Source organism: Schistocerca cancellata, chromosome 7 (assembly GCF_023864275.1).
Source record: "Schistocerca cancellata isolate TAMUIC-IGC-003103 chromosome 7, iqSchCanc2.1, whole genome shotgun sequence".
In the NCBI taxonomy this organism is placed as follows: Eukaryota; Metazoa; Arthropoda; class Insecta; order Orthoptera; family Acrididae; genus Schistocerca; species Schistocerca cancellata.
Genome location: NC_064632.1, coordinates 418,565,024 through 418,587,923, shown reverse-complemented (window position 1 = coordinate 418,587,923; position 22,900 = coordinate 418,565,024). Strand labels below are relative to the sequence as shown.

Below are 22,900 nucleotides of genomic sequence, written 5' to 3'. Positions count from 1 at the left end.
TAAGGTAAGGAATGAGGAGGTTCACCACAGAATCGGCGAGAAGAGCGATAATGGCAAACACTGACAAGAAGGAGGGACAGAATGATAGGTCATCTCTTAAGACATAAAATGACGATGTTAGCACTTGTAATCTAGGGGTAGCATTTTTCATTAGCAAAACGCTATTAATGTCATGAGCCCCAGGATCGAACGTAACCTCTGTTTCAATGTCGAACACTTGTGGCATAAGAACTGACCCTCACTGTGCAACGTCCTTCTCAAAGCGGGTGGAGGAGCGGACTGAGGTTCAGAGCATACTATTTACGTTGGAGTGGGAGAATGTCCCAGAAAAGGTTGAAGAACCAGCAATGATCAACAACATGAGGATGCAGAAGGAAATGGAAACCACTGCATTAAAGACACGTAAAAGTATCCGCAGGACGCACGACATATGGCCTGTGGCTGAAAAAGTGTCATAATGGTCTCTCCATTGGCAAAAGTTTCCTAATTAGTCTCCAAATTACTTCTCCGGGAGGCGACTGTAAAAGGAGAGGTGATCGTGAGAAAAAGATTGAATAACCAAAGAAGTGATACCATTCTACGGGTGGGCACGTGGAATAGCAAAAGTCTGAACGTAATAGTAAAGCTAGAAAGTCTTTAAAGGAAAATGAAAACGCTTAATCTAGATGTAGTAGGGATCAGTGAGCTGAAGTGGAATGGAGATGAGGATTTCTGGTGAGACGAATATAGTGTAATATCAACAGCAGCATAAAATGGCATACCTATAGTATGATTCGTTACAAACAGGAAAGTAGGGCAGAGAGTAAGCTACTACACACCGTTTAGTGTCTTGGTTATCCCCATCAAATTCAACAACAACCCAACGCCGAAAACGATACATTCCGACGTCGCAAGAAGAAGATGGAAAGACAAAGAAAGCATATGAGGATATTGAACTGGTAATTCGGTGTGTAAAGAGAGTTGAAAATCTTAGAATCATGCGGACTGAAGTAGGGTTGCAGGGGAAAGAACAGAGGAAAGGATTAAGAGAGAAAACGGGATAGGCAGCTCAAATAAGAGCGGAGAGAGACTAATTGAATTCTGCAATAAATTTTAAATGATACACGAATGGAGGAAGAAACGTTTTTCAGAAGGACTGATTCAGGATATGGAAAAGTCAAAACAGCTTATGATGAAATTAAAAGCAAGTGTGGTAATATTAGGTCAGTAATGGCAGTTTCATTGTGAAACCAAAGGAGAGAGCGGACAAGTGGAAATAGAACACTGAAGGTCTCTAAGTGGGGGATGACTTGAGAGAAGAAGAAACTACAGTCGACAAGGAAGACATAGGGCATCCAGTATTAGAGTCAGAATTTAAATGGTCTCTAGAAGGATTGAGATCAGATAAAGCCAAGGGACAGATAACATCCCACCGGAATTTCTAAAATCATAAGGGGGAATGACAAGCAAACGACTATTAAGTGGTGCTTAGAATCTATGAGACTAGGGACTCATCATCAGACACCCAGTGAAATGTCACTCACACAGTTCCAAGATAGAATGTGCAGTTATGTGCGAGAACTGTCACACAATGGGCTTAACAGCACATGCATCCAAGTTGGTGGCAAAAATAATATACAGAAGAATCGAAAAGAAAATTGAGGATTTGCAAGATAACAAACAGTTTATCTTTAGGAAAGCTTAAGGCAACAGAGAGCCAGATCTGACTTTGCTCTTAATAATGGAAGCAAGACTGAAGTATAAAGATACGCTTTCAGAATTTGTCGATCTACAAAATGAGTTCGACAGTGTGAAATTCTGCAACACGCTAGAAATTCTGAGAAAAGTAGGAGTGTACTATTAGAGTGAAGTTCTCGGATTAGAAAGGCTGTAATACATGAATGCAGTGTTTCATACCTACTGTTATACCTGTACATCAAAGAAGCAACGAAGGAAATCGAAGGAAGGTGCAAGACTGGGATTAAAATTTTTGGAGAAAGAATATCAATGATGCTTGATGACATTGTTATCCTCAGTGAAAGTTAAGAGGACTTGCAGGACCTTATGAATGGAACTAACGGTCTAATGTGAGCAGGATTTCGATTGAGAGAAAACCAGAAAAACACAAAATAATGAGAAGAAGCAGAAATCAGAATCGCGAGAAATTTTTAACATCAAAACTAGTTACCACAAAGTGGCCGAAGTTAAGGATTTCTTCTACCTTGAAAGCAAAATAACGTGTGACACACGAAACAATTAAGGCATAAAAGGCAGACTAGCACAAAAAGGGAAGTCTACTGATATCAAACATTGGCCTCAATCTGAGGAAGAAATTTTTCAGAATGTAAATTTGTAGCACAGCATTCTACGGTAGTAAATCATGGACAGTGGGAAAACCAAACATAGAGAAAATCGAAATGTTTTAGATCTGATATTGCAGAAGAATCCTGGAAGTCAGATGGACTGATAAGAAATGAGGAGGTTCTCCGCAGAATCGGTGAAGACAGGAATATATCTAATACACTGGCAAGAAGGGACAGGGCGACAGGACACGTATTAATCACCATGGTCCTGTATGGAACTGAGAACTTCCAGCAGTACAGGCGAGCACGAGAGGAATTCATCACACAACGCGTCAAATTAATGTAAAACTGGCTGAAAAAAATCGCAGTTCCTCTCGAACACTGCTTGGCTCACTCGGAAGCTGGTGCACTACCGTGTTCGGTTGACCTTCACTGCGCCTACCTCGCACTGTAGTGTAGAAACTCCAGTCCAAAAATCTCCCGCTGCGCTGTCTCAGCCTGCATCCCACACTGAAGATGGGTTCATTGCTGCGCAGTTATGTCACCGCATTTTTCCAAATGCTCACTGAATCACTGAAACAAAGGCAGTACATTACTGTAGTAGCTCGATGAGGTCGTCTATTAGTAGCTTCTGACCGAAATCTGATAAATACTGCTTGCACTCAGTTTACACACACACTTTTCTTGTTGACAATTCAAACTGTTCCACCTTGGTAGTGTACACCGGTCGTTTTATAAGGCCCAATCACTTAATGGTGTTCCGTGAGCTACAACCGTTGCTGAATGGCAAAAAAATTAAAAAAAACACAAACTAGATTTTAGAATATCCATTGTTATTACTTTCGGAAGAAATCTCAGAGAATAGCTGAGTGATACAAGTATAAAAAGTCCTTAATTATAGGGTGTAAGTCGAAAATGCAACACGAGAAAGGTGTTGTAGTGTTTTATTTGCAATCGATTTCGAAGCAACCACGGCTTCGTCTTTAAGCAGTTTAACACAGTTATCGACGTGCTATATCACAAAGAGTATGTTCTGTTATTTCCTCCAGCATCTTCAAATGCGACAACTGTATGACTGTCATTTTTGAGGATGAACATGACGAACAAATGTGGCTGGACACAGCAAATAAAACGTTAAATACATCTACATGAAACGGATGCGCACCGCTATCCTCGGAGAGTGAAAGGGAACATTTATTTGAGTCTTGACACACCTAAGAGATGGTTGACGAAGAAAGTGATCATAAAGGACACTATCGGACTTTTATCTACCTTTTTTCATTTCACCCTTTCTTCTGGCGGCAATGATTATCTAAGACAACGCACTGCTTACTGTCTTTCTATACCCTTGTTATGTAATAGTAAAGGTGCACTTAATCGAAATTTTTTACAGTGCTAGGCAGAATACAGACGAAAGTATAAAAATAGTAATTTCTGTTCGTCGTATCACACTGAGCATTGGCTATAACGAAGATTAATAAAATTCTGCAAATAATTAAAACAAAAGAAAAATATACTGTATCCCTTCCGTATTGGGATCAGCAAGCATCGTTCAAAGCCCATAAGAAACAACCGTTTACCAGCATATGTGTGGGCAAAATTCCAAAAATTGGAGCCAAACAATTAATATGGAAGATCAAATACTTTAAAACGTTAACTGGGGTATTACTCCAGGGTACTAACCCAACTGAGCCATCCAAACATACCTGTCTACTCTATTAAAGCTTTAATCAACCAATCACCTCATTAAGTTTTACAGACGTCGTCCTGTGTATGTCGTTGTACTAGCGGCTCTGGGAGGTAGAATGTGCCGGCGAATAATTTAAATACCAGTAAATGGTGAGGTGAAGACACCCCTGTACGCCAGCCTGAATTTTTTTGCCATCGAACTCGTAATTGAACCTACGAAAGTGCCAAACAAAATTTGATAGATAAATAGAAACTGATATGGACTAAGAGATTATGAATGATACAGTATAAAATATGTACCTACTCTGAGCAACAGAGAAAATTTGACTTTTGTTGGTTGGGGTCGAAGAAAAGTTTTTAAACGGCTTTGTGGTAGCCATCAACAGCTACAGTTAGTTATTTTTCAAATCCACTATTGCAGTTTAGGTCTTTAGACTACATGTTTGAGCATGTCTGATATTTTAAAATTGTAACATGTGTTGAATCGCAAAATTATCTCTGTCTTCCACATTAAAATAGCTAAAGGCTAAAAATGTAGTACTGTGTTTTGAAAATGCATAATTCTGACATTATAAGTCAACCCTGATGTCCTTTAAGGAAAGAAGACTTAGTCTAACTGAAGGCAGCCAGTTTTGAACCGTTAATGATTAATTTCGCGTTTCAGCATATTGTTCGTCGTAGATTTTTTTTTCATTTGGTAGTTTATCGTCTACAAACGTTGATAGTATGTCAAAAAGTTGACGTCGCATTCTCTTTCATCAATAAGTTACTGCCTTGAATCAACACTGAACAGCGCAACGATACAAAATCGTAATGCAGCGCAGTGGCCAACTTGGGAAAGAAGATTTGGAGGTGCGTCGGATGCCACCGCCCGTAACTGGACGGGTGGGTTTCGTCATTCCGCGTATTTCTCAAGGTGAGACTGTGCTCCAGTGCGGGCGTTCTCAGGTCACATGTGGCAGTGGTCAGTGGCGTGGGAGGGGCTACGCTGCTCCTGTGGAGTATATAAGCGGCCGGCGCGTCGTCTGCAGGTGTCAGTCCCATCTCGTCAACTGAAGAGAACTCGCATCATGGCTTCTCAGGTGAGCAGCGGGCTTTGATAGGCATATCAGCTCTAAGATTTCGATGTCAGGATCTTTGGGATAGAAAATAGCTCATCTCGCAGCAACGATAGTGAAAGGAGTAAGCAGCTGCTTATAACTAGTTGCACTACTTTTCGCTGTTATAGTAACTTGAAAACTATCCCTCCGACTAAACAGATTCTTGCAAGCGAATATTATGGTATCGATAGACGCTGTAGGATAATTAATCTCATAGTATAGAGTTAGAAGAAATGCCTAAACGTTTGCAGTTTTCAGGCGAGGTTTTTTCTTATTCATTAGTCCTCTGGCTGGATCAGTCGAGTTCTTCTTCTGTGCCAACGTCTTCACATCAGAGTCGTACTTGCACCCTGCATTCTAAATTATTTGTCGGATGTATTCTAGTCTCTGCCTTCCCCTGTAGGCATTACCTTTACAGCTTGCTATAGTACTATGGAAGTTATTCCTTCATGACTTAATACATATCCTACAATTCTGTTCCTTTTTCTTGGCAGTATTTCCCATATGATCCTTTCTTCATCCATTTTGCGGGGAGCCTCCTCATTCCTGATCTGCACAGCCAGTTTTCAACATCACATCTCAAGCGCTTAGGTTCTCTTCTTCTCCCGCAGTCTTCGGTTCACTCAGGTGCAATGCTATGGACCAAAACCGAGGTACAACAGGATATTATAGCTTCTGATGTCTCCCTTCCATTAAATGTGGACTGCAGTCACTGCAGTTATGGAATGATGACTTCATTCTAGAAATGTTAGATAGCCATTACTTTTCTACAATGAGTGTACGTAAGCCCACAGCTATGAAAATTGATTACCTGTACATATTTCAGAGCTTGTTTCTCCCAGTTTTGTGCTTTAACACATGACTACCGGTAACGTAGTCTCCTTGGCTGGAGTAGGACTTTCATAAAAATGTGCTACGTGTCACAAAAGAAATTTCTAGCTTAGAAACCCATTAAATTACTCTGTGAACCTAAGCCTTTCGTGAACGATACTTCCAGCTAAATCAGAGCTATTTACTTAAAAATATAGTTGATATAGACATCAGATTTTTTTCCAGAGGATTCTAACACCTATCTCTGCCGTTTTGTCGTCGTCATAATCTTCACACTGAAAAGTTTACAACGTTTATACGATAATGATATCATTGACGACTTTGAGGCTAAGTCGATGGAGATGCTTCATGAACCAAACATGCACCTAGCATATATTACTTGTAGCCAGACTGCTCAGTACTCAAAACACTGCACTCGTTTTCAATGAGGGGAGGGGGGGGGGGTGAGTGAGTGGGGGCGGAGACAGGAGGAGGGGATTGGTTCTGCACGGTGTCAAGTGAAGGTGGTGGAGGCGGGAGGAGTCCTGTTCAGATCTGCATGCGATCGTTTAGGTATTCAGCTGCTTGCCTAAACGAAATGAATCGAACTTCGATTTCATTTCTACAACAAGGGCGCGACCAATTAATTTTCTCATCATTTACCAGGACGGAATGTTGAAGCTACATCGGAGGTATTCTAGTTTGCTGCTGATACGATTAACTGCTCGTCAATAGAAGCGGTTGTGTGATATCCTGCCGCGTACTGTTACGTGGCATAATACAACAATTAAAAATTTAGAATATTTTCATGCATAACTTGTCCGACGTCGATTAGTCTATTTACACATAGATCTGTAAACAGAGCCATTTAAAAGGTTTCGCCCAAATTGAAGGAACTGATAGACATATCGACATAGTACGATTACATTCAAACTGGGACTTAGGAACTTGAAAGTACTTCTGACCCATTGAAAACATTAGACTATCGGTGACGACAAGGACAATGAATGTACACGTGTCGTAAGGTCAGCGAAGATAATATACTGCTTCGTTCTGCGTTCAACGGCTTTTTTCTGGGGAGGGGGGCATATCGAAAGACTCGTGTACGTGATACCCATTCTCTACGAAGAAACACTTCTAGCCAGGATACTTTCAGCGTCTGATGAGCACCGTGCGATGCCTGGTGTATTCGGCAGAGTGCACCATAATTTTCTACGAAGATATTATGCCTGAAATGAATGTGGTGGTCGCTATTTTGAACACCTCTTCTATTCTACAAATTTATAGATTGAACATTACGTTGTCTGTGTTGAACGTAAGGCATTGGCTATCATTGTTTCTTACATCCAATAGCTTTTACTGGCTCAGGTTTACTTCTGAAACCGCAAGTTCCTAGTCCAAAAACTGTCACACTTCGTCTCCTGTAGTAGCGCCTTTAGTTTTTGCGCTGTCTTTTGAATCACTCTGCGAATAATTTGGTAGTCGCTGTACAATGCAAGGCTAAAATTACATCGAGCTAACACTAGCCACTTTCTGTCAAATTCCATTTGCGTACGAAGGATCGTTTGTATTTCCAAGTACGTGCAAAGACGAGGTGAGAAACTGAGGGGTCTCCTCTCCAATGAAATATTCCGATATTTGGTTTGAACTAGTTAGAGAGAACGGAGAATATAACTCGGCATGGCCAGAAAGGTGTTATCTCGTATGAGAAACTGGTGGCTAGTTTAAGTCGAACCAATAATATAATGATAGATAAGTAACTACCAGCATTTGGTAGTTACATCTTTCGTTTATGTACGGTCATTTCCACTTTGTAAACCTACATCTGAACATATATTCCACAAGCCACTATAAAATGCACAGTGGTGGGTATTGTGTATCAGTATTAGCAATTTCCTTTACTGATTCACGTGTTTATTGAGCAAGGAAAAATCGCCCTATTTGCAGTCTTTTGTTCTAATTATCCTTGCGAGAGAGGTACGATGCAAGTTTTACGATTGTATCACAATATTTCTCAAATATCTGTCCCTTAAGTTTACCCAACAGCGTTCCGTGAAACAACATACCCTTCCCCCAGAGACGCCTGTTTACGTTCCCTAAACACATCTATGACACTTCCCTATGATCTATACCGGTATTCTGCGATCCTAGGAGAGGATATACGAATTCGACATCTGCTTTCATGCCTGATTGCTGGAGTAATACTAGAGTAATGGCCTGTAATTACTACATTAGCATCTTTAAGCAATTTCCCTTACCCATGCACCGTAATTTTCCAGAACCCTGCGCTTAAGTTTGCGCTTCTTATGCGCTTACGCTACTATGAATACCACATCTTATCCCCTCGTAGTATTACAAATAATTAACCTATGTTGTGGACGTTGCTCATTTGTCACTAATATATTTTCACTTACGTATCAGGTTTTGCAAAATGTCAGCTTTTTACCAGATATTAAGTATTAGCCTCACATGTGGATATGTACAAATAACATTCTCATTTCGAATTGAAGTAGCAGGATGGTAGCAATTTTTTTCTCTACCTTGAGTTATATTTGAAACTGCAGTTCCGTTTATCATAGTATAAAAGGTTCTGGATATGGAAAGTGTGTTCTTGTTATGCAGCACAACGCTTGATCAAAATTTCTATTTCGCTCTGTAGAACTCGGTTATTTCCTCACAGAACGTATGTAGTAGCGCTTACCATGTAGTACAGATACTTAAGAGAACGAAATTTACTCTTGAATTACAGTTTAGTGCGTTGATTATATGTATCAGATAGGGTATCTAACTTTGTTTTTCGCTGTGAGTGTGACCTAAACCCGAAGGCAGGCTGATTGAAGGATCTAACTTACCACAGGTTCAGATGGTTCAAATGGCTCTGAGCACTATGGGACTTAACTTCTGAGGTCATGAGTCCACTAGAACTTAGAACTTCTTCAACCTAAGTAAGCTAAGGACATCACACACATTCATGCCCGAGGCAGGATTCGAACCTGCGGTCGCACGGATCGAGACTGTAGGGCCTAGAACCGCTCGCCCACGCCAGCCGGCCTTACCACAGGCTTGATATGCGAAGGTCACTCAGAGTAATGGCTCCTGATTTTTTAATTTTAATTTTAGAAGGAAAGCAAATATCCTATACATAGAATTACAGCTGCAGCATTCACGATTGGCCGCGGTGGCCGTGCGGTTCTGGCGCTGCAGCCCGGAACCGCGGGACTGCTACGGTCGCAGGTTCAAATCCTGCCTCGGGCATGGGTGTGTGTGATGTCCTTAGGTTAGTTAGGTTTAAGTAGTTCTAAGTTCTAGGGGACTTATGACCTAAGATGTTGAGTCCCATAGTGCTCAGAGCCATTCACGATTAATTTGTCTCGTTTCAATATTATCACGATCTCTGGGCACTGATGTATTCAGCCTTGTACACCTCCGCGATTAGAACATTGATACTGCTTACTCAGCCACTGGAGCAAAGAATTTTCCAAGATCACTGCAAATTGAAGTTGATGCTCCCGCTGAGCTCCTTTGAGTGGGCAGAACAGATGGAAGTCTGACGCTGCAGTGGCGAGTGATTTGGTCGACATGTTAAGATGTTGTATAAAGTCTTTGAACTCGTTGCCTTTCAGCTTCTGTACAGATATGAATCCATCGTGTAACGTTATTGACGTGCACCGTAGCATCTCTACACACTTTTCTCAGCCTTTATGAATGCTACTGCACCTTTCACCTAACGGAATGACAGAATACTGATTTGAACGTCTGTCAATGTCGGCCAGTTTCTAAACATATACAGACTGTTGTCATCTCTTGATGCTGGAAGCTGCTAATGGAATAGAAGGTTATCGGACGTGCACCAGATTAACGATTAATATGTTTTAACTTAATGAAGCAGAAGGAAATAAGGTCCATTACTTTATAAGTTGCGTTTATAGATTCCGTTCGAGCTACTTCTACCCTCTCCTACGATAATGTGGTCAGGTGGGCATGCTTGGATTGCACTCTGTCCATGAAATGGAGGTGACTAGGTTAAATGTGCCGTCCTTTGCGAGATTACTAAACCGAATCGATTGCAAATACAATCTGTCAAAGGCATAAGGTTTCGATCTCAGATATCTCACTGTGGCTTTGCGGGTCGCTTAATCCCCGACAAATCGATTCAGCCTGTCTTACAGTCTCATTAAGAAGCGTCCAGTTTTAAAAGAATAGGGAAACACTAGCAAGCTGAGTCTCTCTGGCGCTCTATGAAGCGAGCTAGGATACTGGTGCTTGTATCGTACTGCTCACGAAAGCTAGCACCCTCGTTTCCGTCCGGAGACCTATTTCGACCAGTCCCTTGTGAAAAAGTCTCCCAAGGTTTCCCATGAAACTTCAAAGTATGTAGGAAGAGATTATTTCTGCAAATGAATAACTATGTGTGAGATCACACAGTTGGAATGAAGATCTGTAGCTGAATAAAGATATTTTGAAACAGGGACGTGACTAAGATCTTAATACAGAAACATCAGCCAACTAGTATCTGTCCCTTGTTATCTAAACTCCACAGAGGTTCGCCTGCTCACCTTGCTGGACTGCGACCATGGAGGGCAGAGAGTGGCTTAATCAGAACATCTGACTGGTTTCCTGACTGGCTCTCTCTATGTTCAACATTGTGTATGATATAGTGAAGCACCTAAAGTCACTGCCAGACTGGTGCTTGAAAGAGAATCTATTTTACTATTAGAAATTGGAAATTTGTGGTAAGGTCTTATGGGACCAAACTGCAGAGGTCATCGGTTTCTAAGCTTAATCTAACTTAAACTAACTTACGATAAGGACGAAACACGGAAACACACACCCATGCCCGAGGGGGGGGGGGGGGGGGGGCTCGAACGTCCGACAGGGAATTCTTGCGGTCCGTGACAAGACGCCTGAGACCGCTCGGCTACTACACGCGGCAACTGTTAGAAGAGATTAAATCTGTGAGTCACGTCTTTGTAGGCACGATTACAAATTTAATTAGAAAAATGAAGCAACGAATGTCTCGGACTTGTTTCCAAGGCTGCTCCTAAATCCTGTTGCTTGTTCTCCATTAAAATCGACACACCACCTGACACACTGTCAGATCAACTTGCTAGAGCGTCATTCAGTGATTGGCCACGACCTACCTAAAGGCTATGCGGTACTGGTTCGCCCGCAACGCCGCAGACAGCGCTTGTGTCGTACATGAAACACCGTACATAAATCGACAGTGACAAGTGAGAAGTGTGCATTGTTCACGTGGTGAGGTAGGCTGTTTTTCCCGCAGGCGGTGCTGCTGTGCGTGTGTGCGGCGGTGGGCGTGGCCAGCGCGGGCTTCCTCGGCTCCCCGGCCGTCTCCTACTCGGCGGCTCCCGCTGTCCACGCGGCCCCGGCGCTTCCAGGTAAGGCAGCAGCGCTCGTCTGAAAGCTGCCACCACTGTCTGCTGATTATGCTTCTCCACAAGCTTACAGCAAAATTTAGTTTATCACTTGTTAATTAAGGTTTCAGACAAAATTGGATATAATATTTTTTTCACTGACTAGTTCCCAACATTTTAGTTCATTGTCAGACCATTACCTACATAAACAATGTTTCACTGTAGATAATACATCTGTTTATACATCAGATGAATACAACAGTTATTATTTGACTATGTTACGATTTCTTCGTACATTCGAAGTTCTATAGGGATCTTTGGTTATACATACGAGTAATCATGTATAAATAACTAAAGATGCCAACATAATTTTGTATGTACCAAGATAATCGCAATACAGTCAAATAACATTTGATATATTGTTTTGTTGTCAAAGAATACGTGCGAGGGCTATTCGTGTCTTGAAGTCCGATCGTCACAAAATGGTAACCACAGTGAAAATCAAAAATGTTTTATTTGCAACACTTAGCTACAGCTTCCAGCTACTCTAATACATAGTCACAGTGCCGGCATAGACATTTGTGGTACCGTTGTTCAAGTCACCATAGAAGGCAGTCGGCTGTGCTCGCTACCAATTCTCTGCGCTGATCTGCAGCTTGTTGTCTGTGCCAAAAGGTTGTCGTCATAGATGAAAATCAGAGGCAGCCATGTCCGCGCTGTATATTCGGTGGTTAAACACTTGGCACCGAGACCGCCGCACAAGCATCATAATTTCCCCTGCAGTGTGCGGCCGAGAATTGTCATGAAGATGGAAATGCTCGATAGTTACATGTTATGTACAGTGAAACATTACATTACGTAAGGTTTACTTTTGTAGTTTCTTCTTGGCCTTCTTCTTTCTTTATTTCGGTCATCTATGGAGCACTTTAAGCAACTTCTTCATTAATTTCTCTTCCTTAGTGATTTTTGGTCTTTCCTAAATTCTTTTCTTATTCAGTGCACAAAATGTTGCGTTTTCTGACGTTTCCGTGAGAGGTCCCGTACACTCTAGACCATTTCTAGAATTTATGTTTTCGTAACTTTAATTTCTACTAAGTCCGATCTCATTTACCTAGTACATTTGATATTTAATTTGTGAGTTTTGTCGCAATAGTCAAGTACTGTTTTCTCTGGCAGTGTTTCCTGGTTTCTTCGAACCTAGTGACCAGAAAACGGTGTTACCCATTGTCCGAGAACATAGTTTTTCAATATGAGCGTAGGTTTCTTTATTACACTTCTCATCCACGTAGTCCAGCTTCTCTTGGATTATTTTCCGTACCACCGTCCTTTCCTCTTCCTCCACCTCTACTGTTTCTCTCCTTTCGTTCAGTAGTGAAGATTTCGCTTCATAAGGACACTCTATTTGTATGACACCGTTGTAGTGCTGTATTTTTAATTAGAGTGGTTTTTATTGCTAATATACTCCCTTATCTGGTAAGTCAATTACGTTTTCTGGTATCTGTTTTTGTTTACTTATCTAGACAGTTTAGCTGTATTATTTGCTCTAAGCAGTAACATTTATTAACCCTGCTGATATTTAAGCATCGTGTGCATAGGAATTTGGAGCGTTTATAATGTTCGTTATGAATTCTGTCTTCTCGAAAGATACTGGTAATCCAGTCGTTCCCACGTGTGCTTCAACAGGTTGACTTACTGAGTTGCTGTATCGATGTTTTTGACCCAGGATAGAATACAGTGGCCTTCTGACAACCTTTCCCAACGATTCAGTATATATATCTAGAGGGAGCGTAGTAGCATAATACTGAAATATTGATCCATACTGCAATCCTCCATGTAAATGTGGCTCAGTTCTATACAGTTCAGACGTATTAATTTGACCAACGCCTATGTTCGACATCAACGCGCAATAACCACTCACAGATGGCACTAGCAGCGGAGTGTATATAAAGGATGTCGGGGAGACACGAAAAACAGTGTGGTCGTTGTCATAAGATGGAAACGGAGCAATCTATGTCACTTCCAGAAGAGCATGCTATTTGGCGTTCGGACCAATGGTGTAAGCATTTCTTAGATGGCTAAGCTAGTAAACTGTTCGCATGTAACTGTGGTTAAAGTATACCGTGCATGGCAAAATGGCACTATCCAGAACCGGCGCCGAGTTAACTGTGGTGCACCGCGGTCCAAAGATGACAGGGCTGAACGACATCTGTGTTGATGTGCATGGACGAACTGACATGCAACAGTTGAGCAACTGACCACCCAGGCAAAGGAGTTGTCAACGGTGACGCCTCAACTATAATTCAGTGTACGTTACTATGTATGGGCCTCTGGAGCATGTGTGTGGTTGAAGCACCTGTGTTGACTGCTTTTCATCAGTGACGAAGACTCCAATTTGCACTGAGATTTCGCAGGTGGACGTCCACTGAGTGATGAAGGTGGCCTCTTCAGAGAAAATAACGTTTTACGCTCCAGCGGACAGAGGCCACACGGTGCTTACAGCGTGAAACGTCACTAAGCAAACACCTTGCAACAATCGTCGGGAGCTTCTAGATAGGAGGAAAGAGCTTTGTGGCCTGGGAAAATTTTCGTTGCTTTCCGTGGATGATCTCGCAATTGGGAACGCACAATGGGTCAGCACAAGTATACATCTATCCTTTGGGACCCAGTCTACCCGCACATGAATTTTGCTTATCCTCGGCATGATGCCTTCTACCAGCAGGACAGTGCAAGGTGTCATACAGCTCATAATGTACGTGCGTGGTTTGAACACCAGTGTGAGTATACTGCACTCCCTTGGGCACCAGACTCCACAGTTTTAAACCCAATCGAGACTCTGTGGGACCCACCTTTATCGGGCTGTTCGCGCCATGAGTCGTCAGCTGAGAGGCATAGCGCAGTTGGCGACGATAGTGGAGTTGGTGTATCACCGCATCACTGTCGGTTCTATGCATATCCTCACTGTGTCTATTGCTGCACGTCTCGCAGAGGTCCGCTCAGCAAAATGTGGTTATTCAGGCTTTTAACAAGTGGTCACATTATTGTGACTGGGAGTGTATAACCACTGAAATAACATCAAATACCCTCACAGTGGAAGCAGTGGTTGGGAAAGGAGTAAGACAGGGTTGTAGCCTCTCCCCGATGTTATTCAATCTGTATATTGAGCAAACAGTAAAGGAAACAAAAGAAAAATTCGGAGTATGTACTAAATTCATGGAGAAGAAGTAAAAACTTTGAGGTTCGCCGATGACATTGTAATTCTGTCAGAGACAGCAAAGGACTTGGAAGAGCAGTTGAACGGAATGGACAGTGTCTTGAAAGGAGGATATACGATGAACATCAACAAAAGCAAAACGAGGATAATGGAATGTAGTCGAGTTAAGTCGGGTGATGCTGAGGGAATTAGATTAGGAAATGAGACACTTAAAGTAGTAAAGGAGTTTTGCTATTTAGGGAGTAAAATAACCGATGATGGTCGAAGTAGAGAGGATATAAAATGTAGACTGGCAATGGCAAGGAAAGCGTTTCTCAAGAAGAGGAATTTGTTAACATCGAGTATAGATTTAAGTGTCAGGAAGTCATTTCTGAAAGTATTTGTATGGAGTGTAGCCATGTATGGAAGTGAAACATGGGCGATAACTAGTTTGGACAAGAAGAGAATAGAAGCTTTCGAAATGTGGTGCTACAGAAGAATGCTGAAGATAAAGTGGGTAGATCACGTAACTAATGAGGAGGTATTGAATAGGATTGGGGAGAAGAGAAGTTTGTGGCACAACTTGACCAGAAGAAGGGATCGGTTGGTAGGACATGTTTTGAGGCATCAAGGGATCACAAATTTAGCATTGGAGGGCAGTGTGGAGGGTAAAAATCGTAGAGGGAGACCAAGAGATGAATACACTAAGCAGATTCAGAAGGATGTAGGTTGCAGTAGATACTGGGAAATGAAGAAGCTTGCACAGGATAGAGTAGCATGGAGAGCTGCATCAAACCAGTCTCAGGACTGAAGACCACAACAACAACAACCCTCACAAACCACTTAGTTACTCCTTCGTTTCTGTTTGCTTCACTTCTTTTGCCAGACGCTTCTAAGGGATCCAATTATAGAAGATACGTCACTGCATCTTTCTTCCTTATTTGTGATAATTATTTTTATGGTCCACTCTTATATTTTGGAAGACTGGCCAACAGGCACTGCGCCAGCAACAATAACGGTTGTTGATCACGGCAAGTGCAGTCACTTGCGTCGAGTAATCGTCACCCTTGCCGACAGGAGCGCTGGCGGCGGCCGGGGCTGACGCGGACTACGACCCGAACCCGCAGTACAGCTTCAGCTACAGCGTGAGCGACGCGCTGACGGGCGACGCCAAGCAGCAGCAGGAGAGCCGCAGCGGCGACGCCGTGCAGGGCAGCTACAGCGTCGTCGAGCCGGACGGCGCCGTCCGCACCGTGCAGTACTCGGCCGCGCCCGGCGCCGGCTTCAACGCCGTCGTCTCCCGCTCCGGCGGCGCGCCACCGCCTCCCGCACCCGCCAGGGTCGCCGCACCCGCGCCCCTGCCCGGTCAGTACCGCTCAGGCGTCGCCTTAGTTGCTGGGATGTAAAGTCTCCTAATGTACGAAATAACATCTTAAAGAATATCAAACCACTTATCTTTAAATCTGCTGGGTTGTTGGGTCGCGTCATATTTCTTCTAAACGATTGACATTTCTAACTCTCTGCTGGGATTCCCTTCAGGATCTTGTGTCCACTCTAGATTCAGCACTCAACTGTCAATGGCCATGAAAGCCTGAAGACTTACATAATATCACACCAGCCTTTTGACCAGATTAAAGAGTTCTTAGAACATAAAAAACACAGCTTGTCAATCTCAATGGAGTGAAATTTTCGTACGTAAAATGGATCTCTGACATACCCCAAGAGAGCGTTGTAGGACCATTACTGTTCAGCCCAGGGTGGGCAGGAACAGTCTATAAAGCTTATAAGGGTGTTTCAGGGTAGGTTGTGCTGAGAAATAATTGATGAGAAGAAATTTCGATGCGTGGCGCCGTTTCCGAACTAATTAACGTTGAAATTAGCCAATCAGTTCACTGCGCGAGCAAATTCAACCAGTCCGCCACAGACCGCGTCGTCAAACGCGTTCTTCCTTTGGTTTCCTAAAACCGAACAAGATAGCGATTCAAAAATTGGACATGGGGCGGTAGCAAGGATCGAACTCCAACCAAAGGCTCAGCAGTCTCGTATGCTATCATCTGTGCTTTGAGAACACCTGACACTAATTGTATCTGGCGGACCGACTGAATTTGAACTCGCAGCGGCCACACTGGCCAACTTAAATGCTAATTATCTCGGAGACGGTGTGAAACGTCCCCTTAGAAAAAATATACACGACTGTGCCTAAACTGACACACAATATTTTTAGCGCAACGCAATCTGACTTTCAAAAATTCCTACAAAAGAATGGCCCTGACTAACATTAACCTATACCTTTCACAAATCACTTACCTCACAAAAATCTTCGTTACTCGAACTACTGCAATACAGCGAGCGCCACTACTGCCAGCTAAATAAAAGATTGAAACTACTGAAGGGACTAACTACTGATAGGCATAGTTAGCAAATGAAAGATTTTAATATAGAACAAACAATGTATTTACCTTAATAGTCATAATATATATATAGCAGTTCATGACATCCAGTCTTACAAATTTCAAATCTCCGCCATTTCTCTCCCCACATCCACCACTGCTGGCAGCTCACCTCCAACTGCGCAACGCTACGCGCTGTTCACATCCAGCTGCCCAACACTACAATGGCAGACAACAATGCAAACTAGCCACAGACTGCACACAGCACAGCTAATGATTTTCATACAGAGCGCTACGTAACGTTGCCAATAAGAAAACATAAACAGGCTACTTACAGGTGCAACGTATCGAATTTTATTCAAAACAATTATTTCTGTGTATAACATACCCTGCAACACCCTTACAAGCTTTCTAGACTGTTTCAAACCATCCTGTATACCTCCAGATTAAATACCTTTAAACCTGTTTAAGACATCTTAATTCGTTTTTCATCCAGATGAATTGCCTGAAAGTCTTCACTAAGCTAAGAATAGTCTCTTTCCATTGCAATATTAACTACAGTGATATTGATATGGCAAGTAAGATGCAGGTAAGCGTGTTAAGGTAGTGAACTCAGCATACCAGGGAAGAAGAAAGAAGTTTACAACATTTATTCGCTTCAGCTTTAATGCGATTGTACAGCGTTGGTTAATAACCAACGCAACATAAAAATGATCGCAGGCACCAGACGGAATTTTATGTCGTGTGTATCATCGCCTCAACGACATTCCAACAGTATTCACAGAATGAAAAATTCCATTGCAGAGAAAGATGCTAATTAACAAAAAATAGTTTACCTTCTTCCAAAACAGGCGTTATAAGAGAAACCATAATGTTATTAATGAATCATATGATCAGAATGACATTTCAAGTTACTCTTTCAAAAATTTACGAAAAATTAAAAAAATTGCACAAGTGGGCTTTAAATCCCATAAAAAGAGAGAGAATCAATAGAAACAGAATTTACAAATGCCATAACAAATTTTCGTTGTCCAACATACGACTTAATAAAACGCAGACATCGCTCGGTCCCTTCATTCAGCTCAGATGACGAGCTATAAAACATGTACTGGAAAGAACTGAAACCTCTTAGCCAAAATGTGAGAACAGAAATGAGTTACAAGTTCCACAACCTTTCAGATCTTAGCTGTCAATAATTCCTTCTTATATTTTGAGTCAGCTATCTTCAATTAAAAAATAGTGACAATTTAACAATGAGTATCTGAAAGAGAACAAACAATTAAATAAATTTATCTTTCATAGTACTTTTAACTCACGGGTTCTTAAAAAGGAAACCACTATTTAAAAATGATTGATTCTCTTTACACCTGGCCTTGATTCCACCAAATAATAGAAGGGTTTCATTTTGCTAATGTGCTGCTTGTTACAAGTAGGCTTAGCAATAATTCGGGTATGTCCTGGTAACTCGGAATGCTGATCCACATAGAGGACTAAGATAAATAGAGAAGTCGCTAGTCGAAGCTAGAACTCGATTAAATTTCTATAACAAGGCCTCCCTCAAAGAACAGAACTTTTCGCTAATCACAACTAGTTTCAAAATCACACGTAACAAAAGATGCCCACCGTTTTGCTTCTACGATGGTCCTTGGCTGTGTGGTAAATACTGGCAGCCAGGCATCAACAAAGCAAAATAAGAGAAATAAGAAGTGTGCGGACCGTACAGATGCAAACTCGGTACCATGAAAACAGGGGCAAGCAGTAACTTTTTTGTTTCGTTGGTATACTTTTCACAGTTACGGATCATCATCGATAACATAGCGAACTGAACCTCAGATATCAGTGAAAAATCCCGGGTACCACGCGGAACAGCAACAAAGGACTCCAGAGCAGCGAGGATATTAAATCCGCGCTGATGGTGCCTGCCTGTCTGCCTGGCAGCTGGCGAAACGGGTCGCTGTGATATGAAGTACAGAGAGGTGTACTAAGCAGCAAGTATCGATACTAACGTACGAACTGTTCAAATATTGGTATCAACTTCCGTTTTTCAGGTGCATTAATAATAATTCCTATTACTAGTTTCGTGGTTCTAAAAGAGACCAATTCCACAGAATTTCATCTTTCAATATCTAATTACTAGCTTCAGCGTAAATACTAAATTTAGAACAGATATCCTGTTACATCAATATTCGATTGAAAAATTTTAAATTGATGTTAATATCACTTCAACTAATACAGCTGTGAAAATAAGTTATACGTCATTTAGTGAGGAAGTTTTCAGACTTTATTATGTTGAACACAACATTAAGGCATCTTAAATGGTTTGGTAAATGTACGAGTAGCACAATTTACGAGTAGATGAACTGTCCTATATTCTCTAACAACTGATGATAGAGGTCCTGCGTGGGCTGCAATTATAGTATGGCAGTGGAACTTGCTAGATATTCTAATGTGTTAATGCGGAACCAATTTACGCTGTAAAAAAGTTAGTTCGAATTCTGGCGGGCATTTGTAAACCTGGCGCTATTAATACATGGAAGATGTATAGCAATATTTGCATATGTAATGGATTAAGTTTAAGAAGACATGTGGGGAGATAAAATCAAACAAGTGTGAAAGGCATAATGTTCATTTTATTATTAACCACCGGTAATACAATTTTTTCGATGTGACCACCGGAGACTTCGACGAGATGCTGTACAGCACCAGATTTGCACCTGGTGGCCAAAAATGGATGTAACGTTTTTCAATGTGAACCTGTTCCGTATAAACTCATTAGCCCGTCTACCAAGTTTTTCTGCGATACGATGATTACAGCTCGCACTAAACATCCATGAGTAGCTTCACTTTAATTATAACGAGCCGGTATGTATATGTCCTGGACACATGTTGCTTCATTGAAACTGATAACCGGTTTCGACTTTATAGCCATCTAAGACGCGCATAATCAGTACTGGTGATGGTTTCAAAGCCAAAATCGTTTAGCAAATATAATGAAGTAACATGTGACCAAGACGTAGAAATTTATTATATAACCAGATGGATATGTTACTGGCGTCCTCGGGAGATCAAAATGGCCTCATTCCGCGCCTTAGCCTTACATCGTGCATGTTGTGGTGTTGCAGGCCGCCTGGTGCCGCTGCCCGCCGCCCTGCCACGGTTGGCGCCTCTGCCGCCCCCCGCCGCCCCCGCGGTCGTCATCGCCAAGGCTCCCGCAGTGTTCGCCGCCCCCGCAGTAGTCGCTGCCTCCGCCAAGGCCGCCCTGCCGCCCCCAGCCGCGCTGTACGGCGCGCCACTCAAGAGCTCGCACACCGCCGTCACCACGTCACACGCCAGCTACCAGTACTGAGGAGTAAATACTGTAAATACTTCGTAGCAGTCGTTAAGTTGAAACATACTGTGAAAACTATTTAAAAACTCTAATAAAAACGACGAATTTCTTTTTATACGTGAGTTTGTTTTTTGGCAAGCTAAACAATAACCAATCTCCTTGATTTATAATTAATATATGACACAAAAGCTACACAGTTAAGGAAGACACAATAGAAAGCCAGAAGAGGGGATCAAAATGCTTCAGTTCGAAGGCCGTAATTTGAGAATCGGTGTGCCAAGCAGGCAAATTCTATCTCACGGACGCACCAGGTTGATGATACCCGTTTGGTAAAACATCGTTTCCTGCAGTGTGAGAAATATGTAGTTGTCTCGTCCGGTAGGAATCACCGATCCTTCAAGGCCTTTTTCAGCGATGGGATGGGTGATAATCATATGAGCAGACATCAGGGCTATAGGAAGTGTGCTCAAAGTTCTCTCAATTGAGTAGGCTATTTTGGCGTGACGTCATTTTCAATATGAGGACGTGCGTTATCATGAACCAACAGCTCCCCTTGGCACGCCATTTCACTACGGAGTGCTGTCCCATACGCATTCTTTATTTTCTGCTGAAAGTCTAGCGGTGTTTGTCCTTTTGCTGTAATGGAAAGAATAACTGCACATTGGGGCTATTTGTAATCATTTCGTAGTAACGATACCATGGCTCATGTTTCCACATTTGTCATATGCACACCAGAAAGACACGAATGCCGCACTAAACCTTTGCTGTACGTTGTAGCGTATGTACAGGCATCGGAGTCGTTCTACTTTGCATATACGCTGGAACAGCACCCCCAAACAAGTACTGTTTGTCGTCAATTATGGACTCTCACTATTAGCGTTACAGTGCGGTAAACACGAGGTGAACAGTGCCCTTGCCTGAAGTAAATGGAGACAAAGGTGGTACAATATATGAAGAAAACAATTAATTTGAAAACCATTCTACATCAAGGAACAAGAATTGAAATTACAACATTAACATCGGGATATTCTTAAAAGACCATCTATAAAATGCAGATAAAAATAACAGAAGAACTAGGTAAAATCAAGCATAAAATACCAGCAGAGTTAAAGAGGGCAGATTAGTGTGACTGTGTGAGTATTCGTAAATGATCGGTGACCTAGCCACCCTGCCCACACTACATTCACGACACACAGATCCTTAAAACAAGAAACTCACTTGTCTCGTGATTCAAAATAGAGGTCAGATCCTGTGGAAGACCCATGCCGTCATAAAAAATACAATTAAAAGATACTGTACCAACACCTGTGTTTCACAACTTTGGCACATTGGTGGTACCTCCTGCCATAAGAGGAAACCTTATGCTAATGGGCAATGTTCCTCTCTGTGGCTTATAAGGGCTACTTCTTCTGCTCATCGTGGTCACAGAGAGGTCCTCAGTTTGTTAAGAATCTGACGGCTGTAGACACCTCACCAAAATATTAAATACTATTCTTCAATTGATTCCACTAAGACAACAACACGTTGATTTTAAGGATCCAGTATGTGATGGCTGCTTCCAGTGGACAGAGCAGATCTCAGATCCAGCTTTTGGAAAACTGAACTTCATCCAGAATGTAGAAAATATATGGCTTTTCTTTCTTTCGGCGTTTGTTATCAATTTCGTAAACTTTCTTTTGGTTTGAATATTTGTTCGGTAGCATTCATTCGTGGGCTAAATTCCATATTACCTGAGTTTTTAAAACGACACATCACCTCGCATATGGACGATATTTTAATAGCAGAAGCCTCTTGGGAAAAACATAATTGTATCCGGCTGAATCTGGAATTACAGTTAACTTAGAAGAAAAATCAGCAATCGGTAGGGCAAAGGTGTAGTTTTTGGGTCACATTATTTCTTCTGAGCGCATTCAGCCGGATCCTGAAAAATTGGAAGCAATCAGAGGTATTCGTGTTCCGTCCACGAAAAGCCAAGTTTGTAATTTTACAGGTGTCTTGAATTTCTTCAGTTGTTTCCTGTATATGCAGATTCTAGTAACTCCAAAACTTTGTTCTATCCCTGGCAAAAACACTGTTTTGAACTGTGACGAGCAGGCACAGTTGGAATTTGATTCTTTGAAAGAAGAGCAACTTAATGCGCTAATCTTAGCTCACCCAGATCTGTCACAGTATTTCAGTCTTAGCACGTACGCTACTACAGTTGGTCTTTGTGCCCATTTATTTGAAGAAGTTATAGAAAATGACAATATTCAGAAAACCATCGCTTTTGCTAAGCGCATGCTAACAAAATCCGAGAAAAATTATTACGTCACTGAATTGGAAGCTTTAGCTATGAACCCCCATGAACCATGGACCTTGCCGTTGGTGGGGAGGCTTGCGTGCCTCAGCGATACAGATAGCCGTACCGTAGGTACAACCACAACGGAGGGGTATCTGTTGAGAGGCCAGACAAATGTGTGGTTCCTGAAGAGGGGCAGCAGCCTTTTCAGTAGTTGCAAGGACAACAATCTGGATGATTGACTGATCTGGCCTTGTAACAATAACCAAAACGGCCTTGCTGTGCTGGTACTGCGAACGGCTGAAAGCAAGGGGAAACTACGGCCGTAATTTTTCCCGAGGGCATGCAGCTTTACTGTATGATTAAATGATGATGGCGTCCTCTTGGGTAAAATATTCCGGAGGTAAAATAGTCCCCCATTCGGATCTCCGGGCGGGGACTACTCAAGAGGATGTCGTTAT

At 42.1% G+C, this 22,900-nt stretch overlaps 1 protein-coding gene across 1 annotated transcript; it reads left to right on the top strand.

The window, feature by feature from the left end:
• The first annotated feature begins 5,007 nt into the window (after positions 1-5,007).
• On the top strand, positions 5,008-20,180 carry LOC126092279 (cuticle protein 7-like). The gene is made up of 4 exons (XM_049907796.1): positions 5,008-5,053; positions 11,163-11,277; positions 15,521-15,808; positions 19,956-20,180. Exons 1-4 carry the CDS (start codon positions 5,042-5,044, stop codon positions 20,177-20,179), a joined length of 639 nt encoding a protein of 212 aa, XP_049763753.1. The 5' UTR covers positions 5,008-5,041; the 3' UTR covers position 20,180.
• Positions 20,181-22,900: the final 2,720 nt, after the last annotated feature.